Source organism: Chanodichthys erythropterus, chromosome 16 (genome assembly GCF_024489055.1).
Source record: "Chanodichthys erythropterus isolate Z2021 chromosome 16, ASM2448905v1, whole genome shotgun sequence".
NCBI classification, from domain to species: domain Eukaryota; kingdom Metazoa; phylum Chordata; class Actinopteri; order Cypriniformes; family Xenocyprididae; genus Chanodichthys; species Chanodichthys erythropterus.
Window position 1 is genome coordinate 34,832,080 of NC_090236.1, and position 16,864 is coordinate 34,848,943.

Genomic DNA, 16,864 nt, shown 5'->3' on the forward strand with positions numbered 1-16,864 from the left:
ATGATGAATGCAAGGAAGCAGTGAGGATTGTAGAGGTACAGAAGAATGCAGCATGCCAAAATCATGAAAAAATATATATTATTTGTGGTGTATTTCCCACAATATTTTTCTTATTAAATTTTACATTGAGAATAGATTGTTTTTAAGTCTTCTAGTGATTCCTGATACACCAGTTGCTGTGGTGGCTGCTCAGCAAAAATTGAAATCATGAAATTATACTGATACAAACAGTGAGGTATTGTTTTTTTTGTATATTAGAGAAGCATAATCCATTCCAAAAAATGAAATGGGGGTGTTTTATTTACTCCTTCAACGTCTGTGATAGTGTACATAACCAACAGCACATGAGGTACAGTAAACCTGGTAATGTATGAGTTGGTCACACAAGGAATATTTTATAACGTTACAATCTCAGTACTGTTTTACGTTTTATATTTCTGAAGATTAACATTCTGGCTTCAAGTTTCATTAATAAAAGTCTCTGGTTAAAGGGTTAGTTCACCCAAAAATGAAATTTCTGTCATTAATTACTCACCCTCATGTCGTTCCACACCCGTAAGACCTTTGTTAATCTTCACAACACAAATTAAGATATTTTTGATAAAATCCAATGGCTCTGTGTTTCAAATCAGTGGTTCGGAGTGCCCAAATCACTTGATTTCAGTAAATATGTTATATGTTTCGAAATTTCAACAGTTCACGTGACTTTGGCAGTTTGATAAGTGCTCCGAACCACTGATTCGAAACAAAAATTCATAAACCTTTACGGCTTGCAGTGTTTTGAAATCAGCTAGATATTGTTGAATAAATTCGCTATTTTTTTTTTTTTTTTTTTTTTTTTGGTGCGCAAAAAGTATTTTCGTCACTTTATAATATTAAAGTCGAACCACTGCAGTCACATGAACTGTTAAATATGTCTTTAGTAGCTTTCTGGGCATTGAAAAAGTAAATGATCTTGCCTCACTGAGCCATCAGATTTTATCAAAAATATCTTAATTTGTGTTCCGAAGATGAACGAAGGTGTGGAACGATGTGAGACTGATTAACAAATGACATAATTTTCATTTTTCAGTGAACTAACCCTTTAAAGTGATCAAAAATCATATATGAAAAACAATAATCACAGTAATATATCCAAGTCTTCTTATCATAAAGCCAGAGCCTTTTGTAAACTTGCAAAGCCGCTCAAAATTAATTATGCAATATACACATAATTCACTGAATCTGTTATTCTTCTCATCAAATACACTTTGATTCATTTATAAAGGTGATAGATCGTTTTATGTCAGCTCAAATCATTTTAAAAGATGTTCCAACAATCAAATAGCTTAAAAAAGAGTTACTTTATGCCCTTGTCTAACGTGAACAAACAGCTCTCGAATGGTGTCAGTGTGGTCTCTTCACAAAACAAGCACAACGCGAAAGGAATCTTGGCTGAAACGAATGGTTTGATGCAGAGGCAGTGACCGGCTTTACAAAAAAAATCACATCTGTGGCATGTTAGTATGTAAATGTGAAGCAACTGGAGCTGTGTGAGAAGTAAATGTGCACAAAAGCAAAGTAAATGAAATTGCATTCTTTAATGTGCAACCAAATACTCCACGTATACATGAATGCACATTGAAGACAAAACATTCAGGCACAATACAGTATATGAGACTGCAATCGGACGTTTTCTGTACATACAGTTGATTGATGAGTAGAAAATGTATTTAGAGATGAGATGAGTCTAAGCAGTTTTTTTGCAAACACTGTAACCACAGACTACGGTCTATGTGGTAATTTAAACACTCATGCGCTGAAAGAAAACCCTTAGGCATGCAACTATAAGAACAGAGAGCATCAAATCAACAGCAAAGGCCGACATTATAGCAGGCAATGGTTTAATTCAGTCACACTCTCTTTTTCTGTCATGGTGGTGGCGAGGCTCACTCCTCTTCCTCCTATTGGGCACCTAAGCCCACCCAGTCCCTTAAAGCTGATTGGTGGAGCAGATCCCTCAGGCACAGTGCTGTACATCCCAATGAGACACGAGTAAGAGGGGAGGACAGATTAATGCTCCTCTACATGGAAAAGCAGTGGTAGCACAGGAGGATTATACTCTAGATTACACACAGAGAGACAGACAGGGACGACTGACGGGTCGGAAGTGGACTTCCGCACCCTATCCAGAAGCGTTGATGTAGAGCTGACTCTGCAGGATGTAGTCAATGACGGGCTGGCTCAGGTAATCCACCACGTGACCGTCACCGTGCTGAAGAGCCAGTCTGGTAAGGAGAAAGGCAGAGGGTTAAGGCCTGTTAACACCAAAAATTATAACAATAATGATAACTATATTACGGTCCACACCAGCGGATGATATCATTCTGTTTGTTAAAGGGTTTGTTCCCCCAAAAATGCAAATTCAGTTATTAATTACTCACCTTCATGTCGCCATTCATCTTTTGTTCATCAAATAAAGATATTTTTAATGAAATCTGAGATTTAATGTCCCACTACTGACACTTTCAAGCCCCAGAAAGGTCATCACAAAAGTAATCCATGTGACCCATGTGATTTAACCTAAATTTTATAAAGCGACACAAGTACTTTGTTTGCATAAAAAACATAATTAACCACGTTATTTACAAAATATTAACCTTTAACGTGTTCACGAGTAGCTGTCAATGGAGGGACAGAAAGCTCTTGGATTTCATTAAAAACATTTGTGTTCTGAAGATGAACGAAGGTCTTACGGGTTTGGAATGACATGAGGGTGGTTAATTAATGACAGAAATTTCATTTTTGGGTGAACTATCTCTTTAAAGGGGTGGTTGATCATGATTTCACTTTTTTAACTTTAGTTTGTGTGTAATGTTGCTGTTTGAGCAAAAACAACATCTGCAATGTTATGACACTCAAAGTTCAATGCAAAGGGAGATATTTTCTTTTAAAGAATTCTCTGTTTAAGGACTACAACAAATGGCTGGTAGGGACTACAACAAGCTTCTTCCTGGATTGGTGACATCACTAACCCTAAAATGTACATAAACCCCGCCCCCAGAACACAAAACAGAGGGGGTGTGGCTATGTTGGGCTGCTTTAGAGAAGAGGAAGAGTTGCTGTAGTAGAGTGCTGTTGCCATGTCTTCATTTTACGCCGGACTGCTTCACAAACGAGGGTCAATTCAACGCTGGATTTGTACAAAAGATTAACATGACGACACATGCTAGTCGATGAGTTGAATCAACTCCACAGCAACTACATACATTTATCCACTAACCGTTCAGAAATATAATATGTAATGCAACTTCTTCCTGAGTCTCTCCATCAGTGTCGACTCTGGTTTGAACAATGTAAGGCTGAACACCGCTAATGACAATCCTCATTTTGGCTGTGTGAGATTCTCCAGCTTTGTTGTTGTTGAGCAACTGAGGCACGAGCTGTTAAAGCTCCGCCCTCTTTTGGAAAGGGGGCCGGGAGCAGCAGCTCATTTGCATTTAAAGGAACACACACAAAAACAGTGTGTTTTTGCAAATTTGACAAGCTATAATAAATGAGACTTATATTACATCTTGTAAAACGGGCATAATAGGTCCCATTTAAGCATGCACAGCAGTTTTTTCACCAGCTGCTTTAAATGCTTGAGCCCTTTAAAGCAGGACGGATTCTGATTGGTTGTCAGTGTTTTTATCATTTATTAGCTGGAAAAAGTTGTTCTGAAAGTGATTCCACAATATCGTTTCTCTGTGCCGTTATTGTTATTGTTATGATGTGGACTCTGCTATTTTATATTTAGAATTATTTTAAGAACTCTATCTTAATCATTATCATTATAGTTATCGTCCTTGGTGGTACAGAAGGAACAGATGAATGACGCGAGACAGCAAGAACACACACCTGCTCTTGGTGGAACTGACGACTGACATCGGGTGGTCGATCTCATCCTTTACCACGATTATATTGTCCTGTGAGAGGAAAACCAGAGACGTTTAAACATCACAAAACAGCAAATATGCTCTAAACCCCCTGCATTGACTGCATAATAAAACAGATACTAGATGTAAAAATGTTTTCACTAGTCAATAATGATAAATACCAAAGGAAAGCAAATAGCTTGGTGCTAATACTATACCTTATGCTTTCGGAGAACAGATGAATGGTTCATTATCCTTTCTGTGTCGACCCCATCCCGAGGAACCACCACTATCCCAAAATCTCCAACAATCACTTCCATCTACAAGAATATTATAATCAGATATTTAGTTCACTTTCTGTATACATGTTCCAGGTCTTATTGGGTAAAATTCATCAATGCATGTTAGGGATGGCATGATTAATCGACGATTGATAATTGATCGTTAAGAATTTCGTCTATCACGTTAATTTGTTATCGATTAATCTAATGCATTTTTTTTTAATCTAATGCAGGTTGCGTTGCGTAGTGCAAGTCTTGAAGCAATTAAATGAATTTCACTTTAAACATTACAATTAAACATTTTACCACCAGGGTGTAATATTTGACACCATACTTGGTTATCTGTGATCTTCCATTTTGATTTCAAAAGAATAATCATGAAGAGGTCACAGCGAAGTGTGGCGTGGGACCATTTTGATTTAAAAAGCGAAATAGTTCACTGCAAACATTGCGATGCCGTGTAAAAGTACAACACGGCCACAACTCAAATGATGTACCACTCTCTGTTTAAGAACGCCGGCTCGCAGCTGCAGGTTCCGCTTCTTTAGAGCACCGCATATGTACACGCATATATGTTCGGAACTGTCGAGGAAAAGTTATTTTTGTATTCAGTGCATTTTTGAATTATAAAAGTTAAATAATTAATTTTATTATAAAAATATTAATGATTAATCGATAGTCGATCGTTAATTCTCCCGACGATCGACTAAGAAAATTTAATCGAATGCCCATCCCTAATGCATGTTATTCTAATACAAGTAAAGTTTTATGTTGATTTTAAATTCTTTATTCCATAACCTGCATCAACATTTAATGTTATATTTATTACTGTTATACAAATATTAGTACATTCATATAATTCGTTGTGGGGAATTTTTCAGTGATTCTTTCTGTAAATTAGATTGGCCCTGTACTAAGAACACATATAACCAATGCCAGGGGTAAGAGAATTCAATTACAAGTTACAAAATCAGGTAAATATCATAAAAAAGACATAGTGAGACATTTCTGAGGACTTTAGAATTGTTGGATGTAAGGAGAGTGTCCAGGTAGGATTTAAGTTCCTTACCAAAAATGAAAAAGCAGGACTTAGCACCCTGAAATTTACATTTGTGTAAAAACTTGCAAGAAAAATAAATGTTTATCAAAAAATATCGGTCCTTTACACCTTTTTAAAAAAAAGTTGTGATGACCAAAATGTACGTACAATAATAGGATATTCCTTTTTTCATTTTAGTGTGCCATTTGGGACAGGGCCATCGTTATGCCAGTAGGTGGCGACAACCCTTGACAGCAACATAGTGCCGGGCCAGATCCGGCCCACATCTGGTCCGCATGTAAATGGGCCGGATCTGGGCCACACTATGTTGCTGCAAAGTCCCTTTAAGACAAGTCATTTCACTCGGCGGCCATCTTTGAAACGCCTCTCGGGCATCCTGGGCATCCATGCAGCTCCTATCTCTTTAAATGGGGAAACATCAAATTCTCCAAAGCTGTTTGCCAAGCTTTCGATTAAATTTCATATTTGAAATCACCAATGAATTCTGACAACAACTGTCTCATAATTTTTTTTCCAAACGCTCGAATCATGACAAAAAAAACTGTATTTTTAAGGCTGGATCAAGCTAATGCGCATGCGCAGACCTAAATGCACGTCTCTTGTGCCTCATTTTGGAGGCGTGCGTCTGACTGTTTCTATAGAAACCAGAACTTCTAACGGCCGCTGCAGTGACGCAATGACTTTACCAGTCGGCGATTGGCTCTTATTTTGAAGGCGGGACTTATTCCGCCATATTGCGCGTTACACTTTCTCCCATTCAAAACAATACGAGTGACACGTCTTGTGTTATTCAATAGTCTTTGGTTGCTGTCTGTGAAGTATCTTTACCTTTAGTAATTTGGATCATTGGCTCAACTGATTAATTCAAAAACACTGATTCACTCAGGAATGGAACAAGTGATTCTCTTATGATTCGAACGCAGCCTCAAAAGATGCAGCCTGTGAATTGGGACACAGCTAATGCATCAATCGCTTAAAAGATTCATTCAAAAACTCTTATTAATTCAAGAATGAAACAACACTTATGCATCTAGAATGAGCAACGCTCGATTCTGCTTTCGCTTCATTTGGAACTATTTTAGTGTCGGAGCAAATTAAATAACCGGCAACATTGTGTCTACAATGTAAGTACTCAATCTTATCTTCTTGCTTATTGAACTGTTAAATAAAAGTTTTATCGCATTTGCCCCATTGATTGGTCTGAATATAAACAAAACTGTGACTGCTTGAGACGGCGCTCACTCTCGCACGTGATATTGCTCAATTTTAGGTGAACAAATATGTGCAAGAATGATATATATTTTTATATATACATGTTTGTGTTTAAGAAATAAAGAAAGCAAGGAAGAAAGAATCTTATCTTACATCACTTTCGTTCCACAAGCCAGGGATACAGAAAGATTCCAGAAGATCGCTGCCACAAAGGAGCAGGATACGCAACTCTGAACAAACCACAATCACAGTTACAAATCCCACCATAAAAATCTCAAGACACAGTAATGAGATGTTTTTCCTTCGCTTTGGGGGTAAACACAACAACTTTGATAAGCTGAAAAAGAAACAAGACACATTTTCCCCAGGAGGAGGAAGAATGAGGCACTACACAGCAGATGCCTTCTTCACCACAGTATATAAACAAACACCATCACATTTAATGACTTATATTATAGAAAGATTTCTACTGTTTTGACTATTTCTCTGACAACTGCTTGTCTGTGTTTGTCTTATTTGATGTTATTTGAGGAGAAATACCCAGTGATTTTTTTTCTCCTCCCTGGAAACTCGGTATTTTCTGACGATGACTCAAAGTGACAAGCAGGAACTGATTTGAAAAGCAAAACCAAGGCAAGGAAAATCACATTGTCTCACCAATTTCCTCGTAGCGCATTGCTGTACCAAGGTTGGCATTTTCATCTGTTCAGAGAAAATAGAAAGGCTTCAGAGGTCACAGGGATGATTGATTCATTGGAAGTCACCACAGTCATGTAAAATTGATACACATCCTCTGTGAGGCGTATGAATAATTCAAAATAATTATACGGAATTATGCGATTTCTGCATGAACCCTGCGACAAGGCAGTGGCATATCGCTGTGTTATAGACCTCTTTTCTCCAGAGTTTTATATTGAAAGTGAATAATGCATCTATTATATTTATATTTGTATTCTATAGCGTTTATATTTTGTATATGTGTTATGTATTAAATTCGGTACACGAATATATCAACTTACCAACAAAGGTAAAACGATCCATGTGTGGGCGAACACAACAAATTTTACCCAGGCTTTCGCTCATCTTTCCCCAAAGCTTAACTGGAGAAAAAGAGACATCGGTCAATCATGAAAGACCTGTTCTCCAGAACGCCAAACATAACAAACAAGGGTCACTTACTTGCCACAGACTTGTTAGCTGTGTTTTGGTAAATAGGAGACGTCCCATTTTGGGGCTGGCCAATCACAGGGGTTGTGGAGGGTGTGTTCACGTTGGACAGAATGCATCCTGTGACTCTCTGCAGAGGAACAGCTCAGTTTATCACTTCAAGATGAAGTAGAAATAAAAATCTTACAACATTCAGACCGAAATTGGGACTAACTTTCATTAGATCTCTGTGATGCTCCAAAACACTGCAGGTGGTCTGCCAAGTGTCCTGGTAGCTCTCCCAAGGATCCACTCTGCAAAAGACCATTAATCCATCAGACATTTTATGTCCATTCTGAAATATATAAGCTATCCATCATCAACAGCTCAAGGATGCTGTAAGTGCTGCATAGCATTTTTATGAGGGTGTTGCCGAGCTTCATTTTGGCTGATTGACAGTTACCTGATCCAATCAGACGACTGAACTGCCAACTGACACATGGTGAGACGATGTCTGCTTGAGACAAGGCCCTAGAAAAGCAGAAAAGAAACCAAAGCAAGGAAAAGTGAGTGCTTTTGCATCCACCTACCAATAAAGAGAATATCTGAACTTGTAAAGAGTAAAGAAGTAACCCTGTTTGATCAAAATAAAAGCCATTTTTCAAAAATTTGCCTTTTTTTAGATCAGGGTTCAAAACACAATGATTCCTAAAACTGTTTCTTTCACACGTTAAGCCTTTGCCGACAACGGATTTAAGTTGGAATGACAGAATCCTGCTTTCTAAAGCATTTATTATTCATATTTTGATGCTAAGAGAGAAGAAAAGTAGGGCAAAGTTCTTTTTAATTCCAGTTTTGGTTACAGAGTTCTGCTGATTTGCATGATTCAGATTAAAACCTTATATGCACAACAATATACAGGAATCTACTCAAATAACCAGTAGAGACATGTAGTTTGTTCACATTTATGAACATACAATTTGATGTAGCCTTAAGGTGTAGTCACATTTACCATTTTCACAGGCGAAATATAGTTCAATAAGAATCTACGCAATTTTCCCCACGCAGATTTCACAGCCAGTTTGAATTTGACATGCCCATTTTTACCAAAAGAAACCTACTTAATTTGAAAGTGACTTATATGTAAGCAGTGCTAGACAATGGACTTTTTTCCCCTGTGAAATTTCTTGAAATTTCGTTAATGTGAGCGCACTTTAATGGAATATAATTAATATAGCAGTGCAAAAACAGTGGGAGTTTTCTGAAAATTAGACTTATAAGTGATGATTGAGTCATGAACTCGAGTACTAAACCAATTTGTTCAAAAACATTGATTCATTCAGGAACAAAACAAGTGGCTGTCTTTATGAGGGATTCATTGAATCATTCTCCTAAACGATTTGTTCAAAACACTGATTCATTCAGGAACACCATTACATGTGTTGCTCAGAACCAAACAAGGTTTGTTTGGAGTGACGAACAAAGCAAAAATTGAAAAAGGAACGGGCAATGTGTATCTAAAAATACAAGTTACTCAATACTATAACTTTTTGTTTACTGAACTGCAATTTTACAACGATGGTCTGAATATCAACACAGATGTGATTATCTGCAATAAAAGAGCCAATAGCACTCTGCTCGTGTAATACTGTGTAAATATTAGGGGTTGAACGACTTCAGATTTTTAAAAGTCGACATTTATGTGATTAAAGTCGAGATGACGTCGACTAGTCGATGATGACGTCATTAATGAACAAATAAGTGGCTGTTCACACAGAATGCGCATTTCCATTCCAATGCTCTACTTTTCCATTGTTTTCTATGTAAATATGCGCTAGACAGACATGTATGACCATTACACTCCTGTCTTGAGTCTCCAGCGTCTCGTGCATGACACGACATTCTAAAAACATGGCGCTCAAGTTCAAATCAGTTCAACTTTTAAAAAAAAAACGCGTCTCGAGACCTTGCGTTTCCCCCCATTCCACCACCCGCTTCTTGCGTTTTTGAAAGCAAAAATGCATTCTGTGTGAATGAGCCCTAAGTCTGAACCCCGAGCTGAAACAGCTATGGCATATGATGCTGCCCACAAAAATTGCTCCTATATAACAGCTTATTTTGATCAGTTCTTTTGTTTTTGCATCGTTATATTTCTCACAGATTTCTGCTTGTTGTAGATCAGATGCAGATATAAAGTAGCACAGTAAAGATTACATGCATTAGTGAGAGAGCGATTGCATGTGAATTAATTCTGCCTGGCAGCTTCTCTCTACAAATAGTAAAGCTGTGGGTTTTAGTTACTAAGAAATATACATGTATGTTAGAACTTTCTAAGCTAATTTATTGATAAATCACAGAACAGTGTTGACAATTCATTTCTGCGCTACTGAATGATTCTCTACGGTGATTAACTTATGTGTACAATCAGCTGTTTAAAATGTGCATTCTTCTGATCAATATTGAGAATCCAGATGGTATACTTAAATATATCTATAACTTGGATACTGAGCATAAATGTGGACTTCAAAGAGTTCTTATCCTGCTGCGCCCTCTATAGGCTATGACCAGCGACTAGTCGACGTCATTCTTAAAGCGTCATGATAAAGTCGACTAGTCGACGTCATTCTTAAAGCGTCATGATAAAGTCGACTAGTCGATTAGTCGGTGCAACCCCTAGTAAATATACATTACAATAATAAAATGACTTTAGACTTTCAAATGAACAGATTCTCTTACCGGTTTGCCATAGGAATCGTGTACAGGTGAGATGATACCCCCGATCACAATGAATCGTCCAGTCTTGTGTAGGTACTCTCTGGCTTTTTCTGCAAACCAAACAGAGTTACCTTGTTATCTCATGGTCATCATTTGTCTTCTGTAACACACAATGCCCTGTTATAAAATTACACTCTTAAAAATAAAGGTTCTTGATAGTTCCATGAAGAACCTTTGACATTCGTGGATCCTTTCCATTGAACAAAAAGGTCTTTACAATGGAAAAAGTTCCTTTAGATTATTAAAATGTTCTTCACACTAATAAGAAAATGGTTCTCTTAAGAACTGTTCACTGAAGGTTCAAAAAAACCCTTTTGGAACCTTTATTTTCAAGAGTGTAACTTGGATGAAAGGAATTCTCTTAGAAGCATAAGAAAGTGAAACAAGGTCTTTTATGTGAGGACAGCACCTCCGTTTTAACTCTGATGACTGATATGTGATTTCTCTCACGAAGTAAGCACAGTGCTTCATCTGTCTAATATAACCTCACACCCCCAGCGCCATCAAAATATTGACAAAAGTGAGCATCAGAAACAAGATCTCCTGCTGGGGAATATGAAGCAGACATGTATACAGATGAAATAATCTGAACAAACGTCCTAAGCAAATATCTCTAGTGTGCAAAAGAAACTACAAAGAAAGGAAAAATGAGGTCAGAGTGAAAAGCAGAGCAAAAACCAACATATTCAATACTTAAATGAAATGCTAGGATTAAATTGTATATGATTTAATGTTAAGTATTTTATTGGTTTCAGATAGCCGGCACGAAACCACTGATCTCGGTCAGAAGCTCTGCTCAGAATGAGCCTTAAACCCATTCTTATTTTTGTGCCTCAATATATGCAAAGGCATGCAGTAGGAGAAGAAGGCTTCAAAATTAGGTCACGGACGCACAGATGCTTTTGGCTTCGGGGGAAAACAGCAGAACTGTATTGATCAAACTGTGCTGGTCGTGCTGGTACTGAGAAACACAGCTGCAGTAAATGAATTAAGGAAGGTTTTTTCAATGGTATGTTTAATGGCTCACTAAAATGTGGAGATGGACAAGCCAATGGAAGAAATCTCTCTCTCGCTCTCTGAGTGTCTCTTCCTTTCCTACTTACACTCTCAGTCAAGGTCCTGTCACATACATGTATAATGGTATAATTGCATTTCAGAGCAAACACAGCCAAGCTTTAAAGGGTTAGTTCACCTAAAATTTCTGTCATTATTTACTCACCCTCATGTCGTTCCACACCCGTAAGACCTTCGTTCATCTTCAGAACACAAATTAAGATATTTTTGATCAAATTCAATGGCTTGGTGAGGCCTGCATTGCCAGCAATGACACTGAACCTCTCAAGATCCAGAAAGTTACTAATGAAATAATTAAAACAGTTCATGTGACTACAGTGGTTCAACCCTAATATTATAAAGCATTGAGAATACTTTTTGTGCACCAAAAAAACAAAATAACGACTTTTCAACAATATCTAGTGATGGGCGATTTCAAAACACTGCTTCATGACGCTTCGAAGCAAATCTTTTGTTTCGAATCAGCGGTTTGTATAGTGTAAACAAAGCCTCGTTTACTGAAATCACATGACTTTGGCACTCCGAACCACTGATTTAAAACAAAAGCTTCGAAGCAGTGTTTTGAAATCGTCCGTCACTAGATATTGTTGAGAAGTCGTTATTTTGTTTTTGTCCTCACGGAGCCATCGGATTTCACCAAAAATATCTTCATTTGTGTTCTGAAGCTGAACGAAGGTCTTACGGGTGTGGAATGACATGAGGGTGAGTAATTAAAGGTGCACTATGTAATATTTTCTGTCCGCTAGAGGTCGCTAGAGGTCTATTCAAAACAAAGGCGTAGCTAGATGACGGCAAGTTTAAGCGCAGAATCTTGGGACATGTGGTCTTCATCTCAATGGTCGGTGGAAAAGAATTGGGATAGGACTCAGGAACAAATCATGTTTATGGATGCAATTATTAACGTTATTGTAGTATGAAGCAGAGCTGGACCGAGTGTTGTGGAGCTGAACGAGGAGCTGGAGCAATTGCACGACACACGCCTCAGCGGGACTTTTATTATGACACAGTTGCCGGCGCCGCTTCCGCTTTTTTTCAGTCATGAGTATGAGGTAACGCAGCTCTGTTTATCATATTAGATACATTTGAGTGTGTTGAAAATGATGTTATAACGTTACTCTGTGCGTTCGCTCGGCGGCTGCTGTGAGACGCTGTTACACACTGCAGTAAGCTGATCGATTTTAGAATATCATATTAAATATTGGATGTCTTGTGTTGATAAATGGCATGCAATTAATTTTAAAACGTATTGTATGATGGAGAAAATACTGTATTACTGTTACTAAAAATAAAGCTGCGTCTGATTATTCTATGTTAGCTACTTCACAAAATAGTGTTTTTCTCTGAGACATGGTAAAGCATGAGACTCGCAAAACATAAAGAAAATGAGATTTAAACAATAAGACTAAACGTGTTGAGCTATATAACAACAATTCGTTTTCTGTCTTTAAATATATCAAAACAGTTGTTCCCTTGTCTATTAAAACGTGTAATATATTAAAGTGTCTTTGGTGTTTCCACGGTTTCTTTTCTCAAGATTTACAAATAGTTGGAAACATTTGGGCTACTGTAAGTACTCAAGTGAACAAAATATATAACACTGGCCTAGTGGTTTTTGTATATTTTACTGCAAAATTCTTACATATTGAACCTTTAATAACAGAATTTTCATTTTTGGGTGAACTCACCCTTTAACTCTCATGCTCTTTTAAGACTGATGAAACTTTCTTTTAAAATACAAATGCAAATTTGTTTAAGATGTACCTAATCAAACCTGTAGGCAAATATTATGTTTTATTATGAAATAAACGTGTGTTTTTCAGACAAATTCGTACTATTCTGCCATTAGATAATACGACACAACAAATCAAAATAAACAACTGTCAGGAGTGAGAACACAGAAAGTCTTAACATGTGAAAATTCATTGCATTTATTCATGTCGTACACCCGGGGTCCCAAAACATTGGTCATGTTTAATATTTTATGGAGGATATCTAAGACGAGCTGAAATTCTGTTTATAAATTTTGAAGTCATGAAGAATAAAACCAATGCTTTCTGAGCTCTTAAAGGGATAGCTTACCCAAAAATTCCAACAACCTCAAGTTCTTTCTTCTGCCGAACACAAAAGAAGATATTTTGAAGAATGCTGACTTTCCCATTGACTTTCATAGTAGGAAAAAAATACTATGGAAGTCAATGGCTTTAGTTACCAACATTCTTCAAAAGATAATCTTTTGTGTTCAGCAGAAGAAAGAAACTCATGCAGGTTTGGTGCAACTTGAGGGTGAGTAAATGATGCCAAAATGTTCATTTTAGGGTGGACTATCCCTTTAAGGCCACAGGGTTCCCCCAAATGTAACATAAGGGGTTAATTAACTTGATTGTTCATGGTCATTTTTTCCTTTAACTATGCAGGCTCACTGAAACACTTCGCTTTTAATTGGTTTTGGTCATGAACCTTTATAGACCTTCTGTCCTCAGCTCACCTCTCTATTTTTAGTTACGATGATAATTTTACTGGTAGGTTTTCATGCTGTGACGCATTATCTGTTCAACTTTTTGAACATTACTGTCTTCTTTAAAATGTAATGACAAACTGCAGTGATAAATTCATTACACTTTTAACAAAATCAAGATGACTAAAATTGTGAAAGTTAAATGGATGCAACAAAAAAATAAACATTTAAATACATAAATTAAAATCCAAATAGTCTTAAACCAAGCTCATAATTTGTTTCATTTGCCATAAATGCTTAAATGTATCAAAATCTCATTCCTCAGTGATCTATATGACGCATGAAGTCTATAAAGTCTCTTAGCAGTCCGAGTTTTAATATAGCATATCACAAGATGTTAAAAATGTACAGTAGATTGTTATTTGTCTTTCTCTATAGACGCTCTAGCATGCCAAGTATCCTTCCCATAAGTAACGATTAATTACACTTGTTGAAATGTCATAAATCACAGATCTATATTGCTTGCGTCCACAAAACTGTGGATTAATGTAGAGATTTGTTGGCTAAACCCGCGGCTGCGCAGCACCGTCATCTGAACTGAGGCATGATTTGATCATTCTGGGTTCTGAGGCCGTCGCCCATTTCAGCACCTTCGCTTTGGACAGCGATAGACAATAAGAATTCATTACAGGAACATAATCGATCACCAAGCGTGACATCACAATGTCTGAAATCATCACGGTCAACATAAACCTCTTTACATACTCATGCAACAGACGGCTGAATTGAAAATAAGCTCGCGCATCCACTCCCTGTAGAATAGGCGAGATACTTACCGAACATATGAATGTGTCCCTTCGTGATGGGGTTGAAACTTCCACATGACAGCAAAATGACATGCGTTTTAGTGGTCTCCGTCATTTTGAGTGAGTTGGTCTATCGTTTTTTAACATATGTCGTGGATTTTAAGGCCTTTTGTTTTGTTGTAAGACCGCAGCAAGAGGCGAGGTTCATTAGGCTGCGGCAGGCGCGAGAGGCAGAGCGTCACTGTGATCTGTTCCTGCGCACTTAAAGGAACATGCGCGTAGGGATCCGAATCAAGGGGTCTTGGTTCCGAGTCATCTTTAAAACGGTTCAGCTCCTTTAGTACGCGGTTGAAAAAAAAAAAAAAAAAAAATTGCAATTAAATAAAGGTTATTAGATATTTTCTTATTGCGAGCACTTCGTATTGCAGTCAAACAAACAAAGCAGAAAATAAATTAATAATATTATTTTTTATTATTTTTTTCACAGACGATTAGAGCCGTTTGCAGTTGTTACTTTGTTTCTAGAATTGTTTATTACAAAAATTAAACAAATCAGGGTTTTGATTTTTTATTGCAGTATAACAAACAGATTATGTGAGTGTGTATACGGTGCATATAGAAAGGCATCATTCCCCTTTGAAATAGTTACTTTATTTGTCATATAGCCTGAAATCAAACCCATTCCAAAAAAACAAACAAAAAAAACTTTTCCAGCTTTATTTACAAATGTTGCATTACAACATCAAAGTAATGTAAGATATACTGAAAATTAATAAAAAAATGAAAAACCTCACTATAAAAAATGCTGGGCTAAAACCTGAGTTGGGTTGAAAATGGACAAACCCAGCGGTTGGGTTAAGTTTTTGCCCAACATGCTGGGCAGTTTTATTTAACCCAACTATTGTTTTAAAATTACTGTATAGCTGGCTTAAAATGAACCCAAAATAGGTTGGAAATTAAAATAATAATCAATATTAACAACAATAATAATCAAAAGGTGAACATTTATTTATAAGCAATTTAATAAATGTTTATTGTTTAATTATTATTCATTAAACTTATTAATAAATGTTCATTTCAACATACTTAGGGTTCATTTTAAGCAAGCAATACAATCATTTTTAAACAATAGTTGAGTATGCAGCAGGTTGGGCAAACATTTAACCCATTCACTGCATGGGTTAAAACAACTCAATTGCTGGGTTTGTCCATTTTCAACCCATCTTGGGTTGTTTTTAACCCAGAATTTTTTTTTAGAGCAGGAGTCTCCAAACTCGGTCCTGGAGCGCCCCAGGTTTAAAGACCTCTTTAGAGTGTAGAATAACAGGGTTGGAAAAGTCATCAGTCCCCTGATTTAATTCTTCATAGAGCCACCTTTTTTAATTACAGCCATTAATCTTTTTGGATATGTCTGTACTAGCTTTGCACATCTAAATTGGGGAATATTTGCCCATTCTTTCTTGCAGAATTGCTTAAGTTCAGTCAAATTCTTTGGTGAGTGACAATGGACTGCTCTCTTCAAGTCCATCCACTAATTTTCTATGGGATTTAAGTCAGGGCTCTGACTTGGCAACTCAAGAACATTTACCTTCCTAACATTGCGTTGTTCTTTTGGCGGTATGTTTAGGATCATTGTCGTGTTGGAACATGAATGACCTGCCCATCTTCAGCTGTCTGGCAGAGGGATGCAGGTTTTCCCCAAGAATTTGGATATACTTGGCAGCATCCATTTTCCCTCCAATCTTTACCAATCGCCCAGTCCCCACAGAAGAGAAACACCCCTCACCGCCAAACAGAGCACTGAAAGAAGCCTTTCCTGAAAAAGTGCCACACTCAGTCTTGTTTGTGCTATTCAAAAACACACCTGCAAGACTCTGATGCCACCTGGCAAAAGGTGCTATGGTCTGATGAGACCAAAATTGACCTTTTTGGACTTTAGTCCAAGTGCTATGTTTGGCGAAAAACAGAAAATCTGTAGATGGACTTGAAGAAAGCAGTCCATTGCCACTCACCATGGAATTTGACTGGGCTTGAGCAATTCTGCAAGGAAAAATGAGCAAATATTCCCCAAAATTAGTACAGACATATCCAAAAAGATTAATGTAATTAAAGCAAAAGGTGGCTCTACGAAGTAAGACCAAATAAAATGTAACTGTTTG

At 37.2% G+C, this 16,864-nt stretch overlaps 1 protein-coding gene across 1 annotated transcript; it reads right to left on the reverse strand.

The window, feature by feature from the left end:
- Positions 1–1,604: 1,604 nt before the first annotated feature.
- On the reverse strand, positions 1,605–14,931 carry nmnat2 (nicotinamide nucleotide adenylyltransferase 2). The gene is made up of 11 exons (XM_067363588.1): positions 14,736–14,931; positions 10,332–10,420; positions 8,059–8,126; positions 7,831–7,909; positions 7,629–7,746; positions 7,469–7,549; positions 7,107–7,151; positions 6,603–6,679; positions 4,115–4,216; positions 3,880–3,947; positions 1,605–2,267 (listed from the first exon to the last, which is right to left on the reverse strand). The coding sequence occupies exons 1-11, from the start codon at positions 14,818–14,820 to the stop codon at positions 2,165–2,167; spliced, it is 915 nt and encodes a 304-aa protein (XP_067219689.1). The 5' UTR covers positions 14,821–14,931; the 3' UTR covers positions 1,605–2,164.
- Positions 14,932–16,864: the final 1,933 nt, after the last annotated feature.

Bases quoted from the DNA above. Each gene is read 5' to 3' on its own strand.
- nmnat2 (XM_067363588.1), bottom strand. From the start codon at position 14,820: ATGACGGAGACCACTAAAACGCATGTCATTTTGCTGTCATGTGGAAGT. The intron at 7,747-7,830 runs GTTAGTCCCAAT...GTTCCTCTGCAG, and splicing joins ATCACAGAGATCTAATGAAA to AGAGTCACAGGATGCATTCT. The intron at 6,680-7,106 runs GTGAGACAATGT...TGGTTTGTTCAG, and splicing joins AATGCGCTACGAGGAAATTG to AGTTGCGTATCCTGCTCCTT.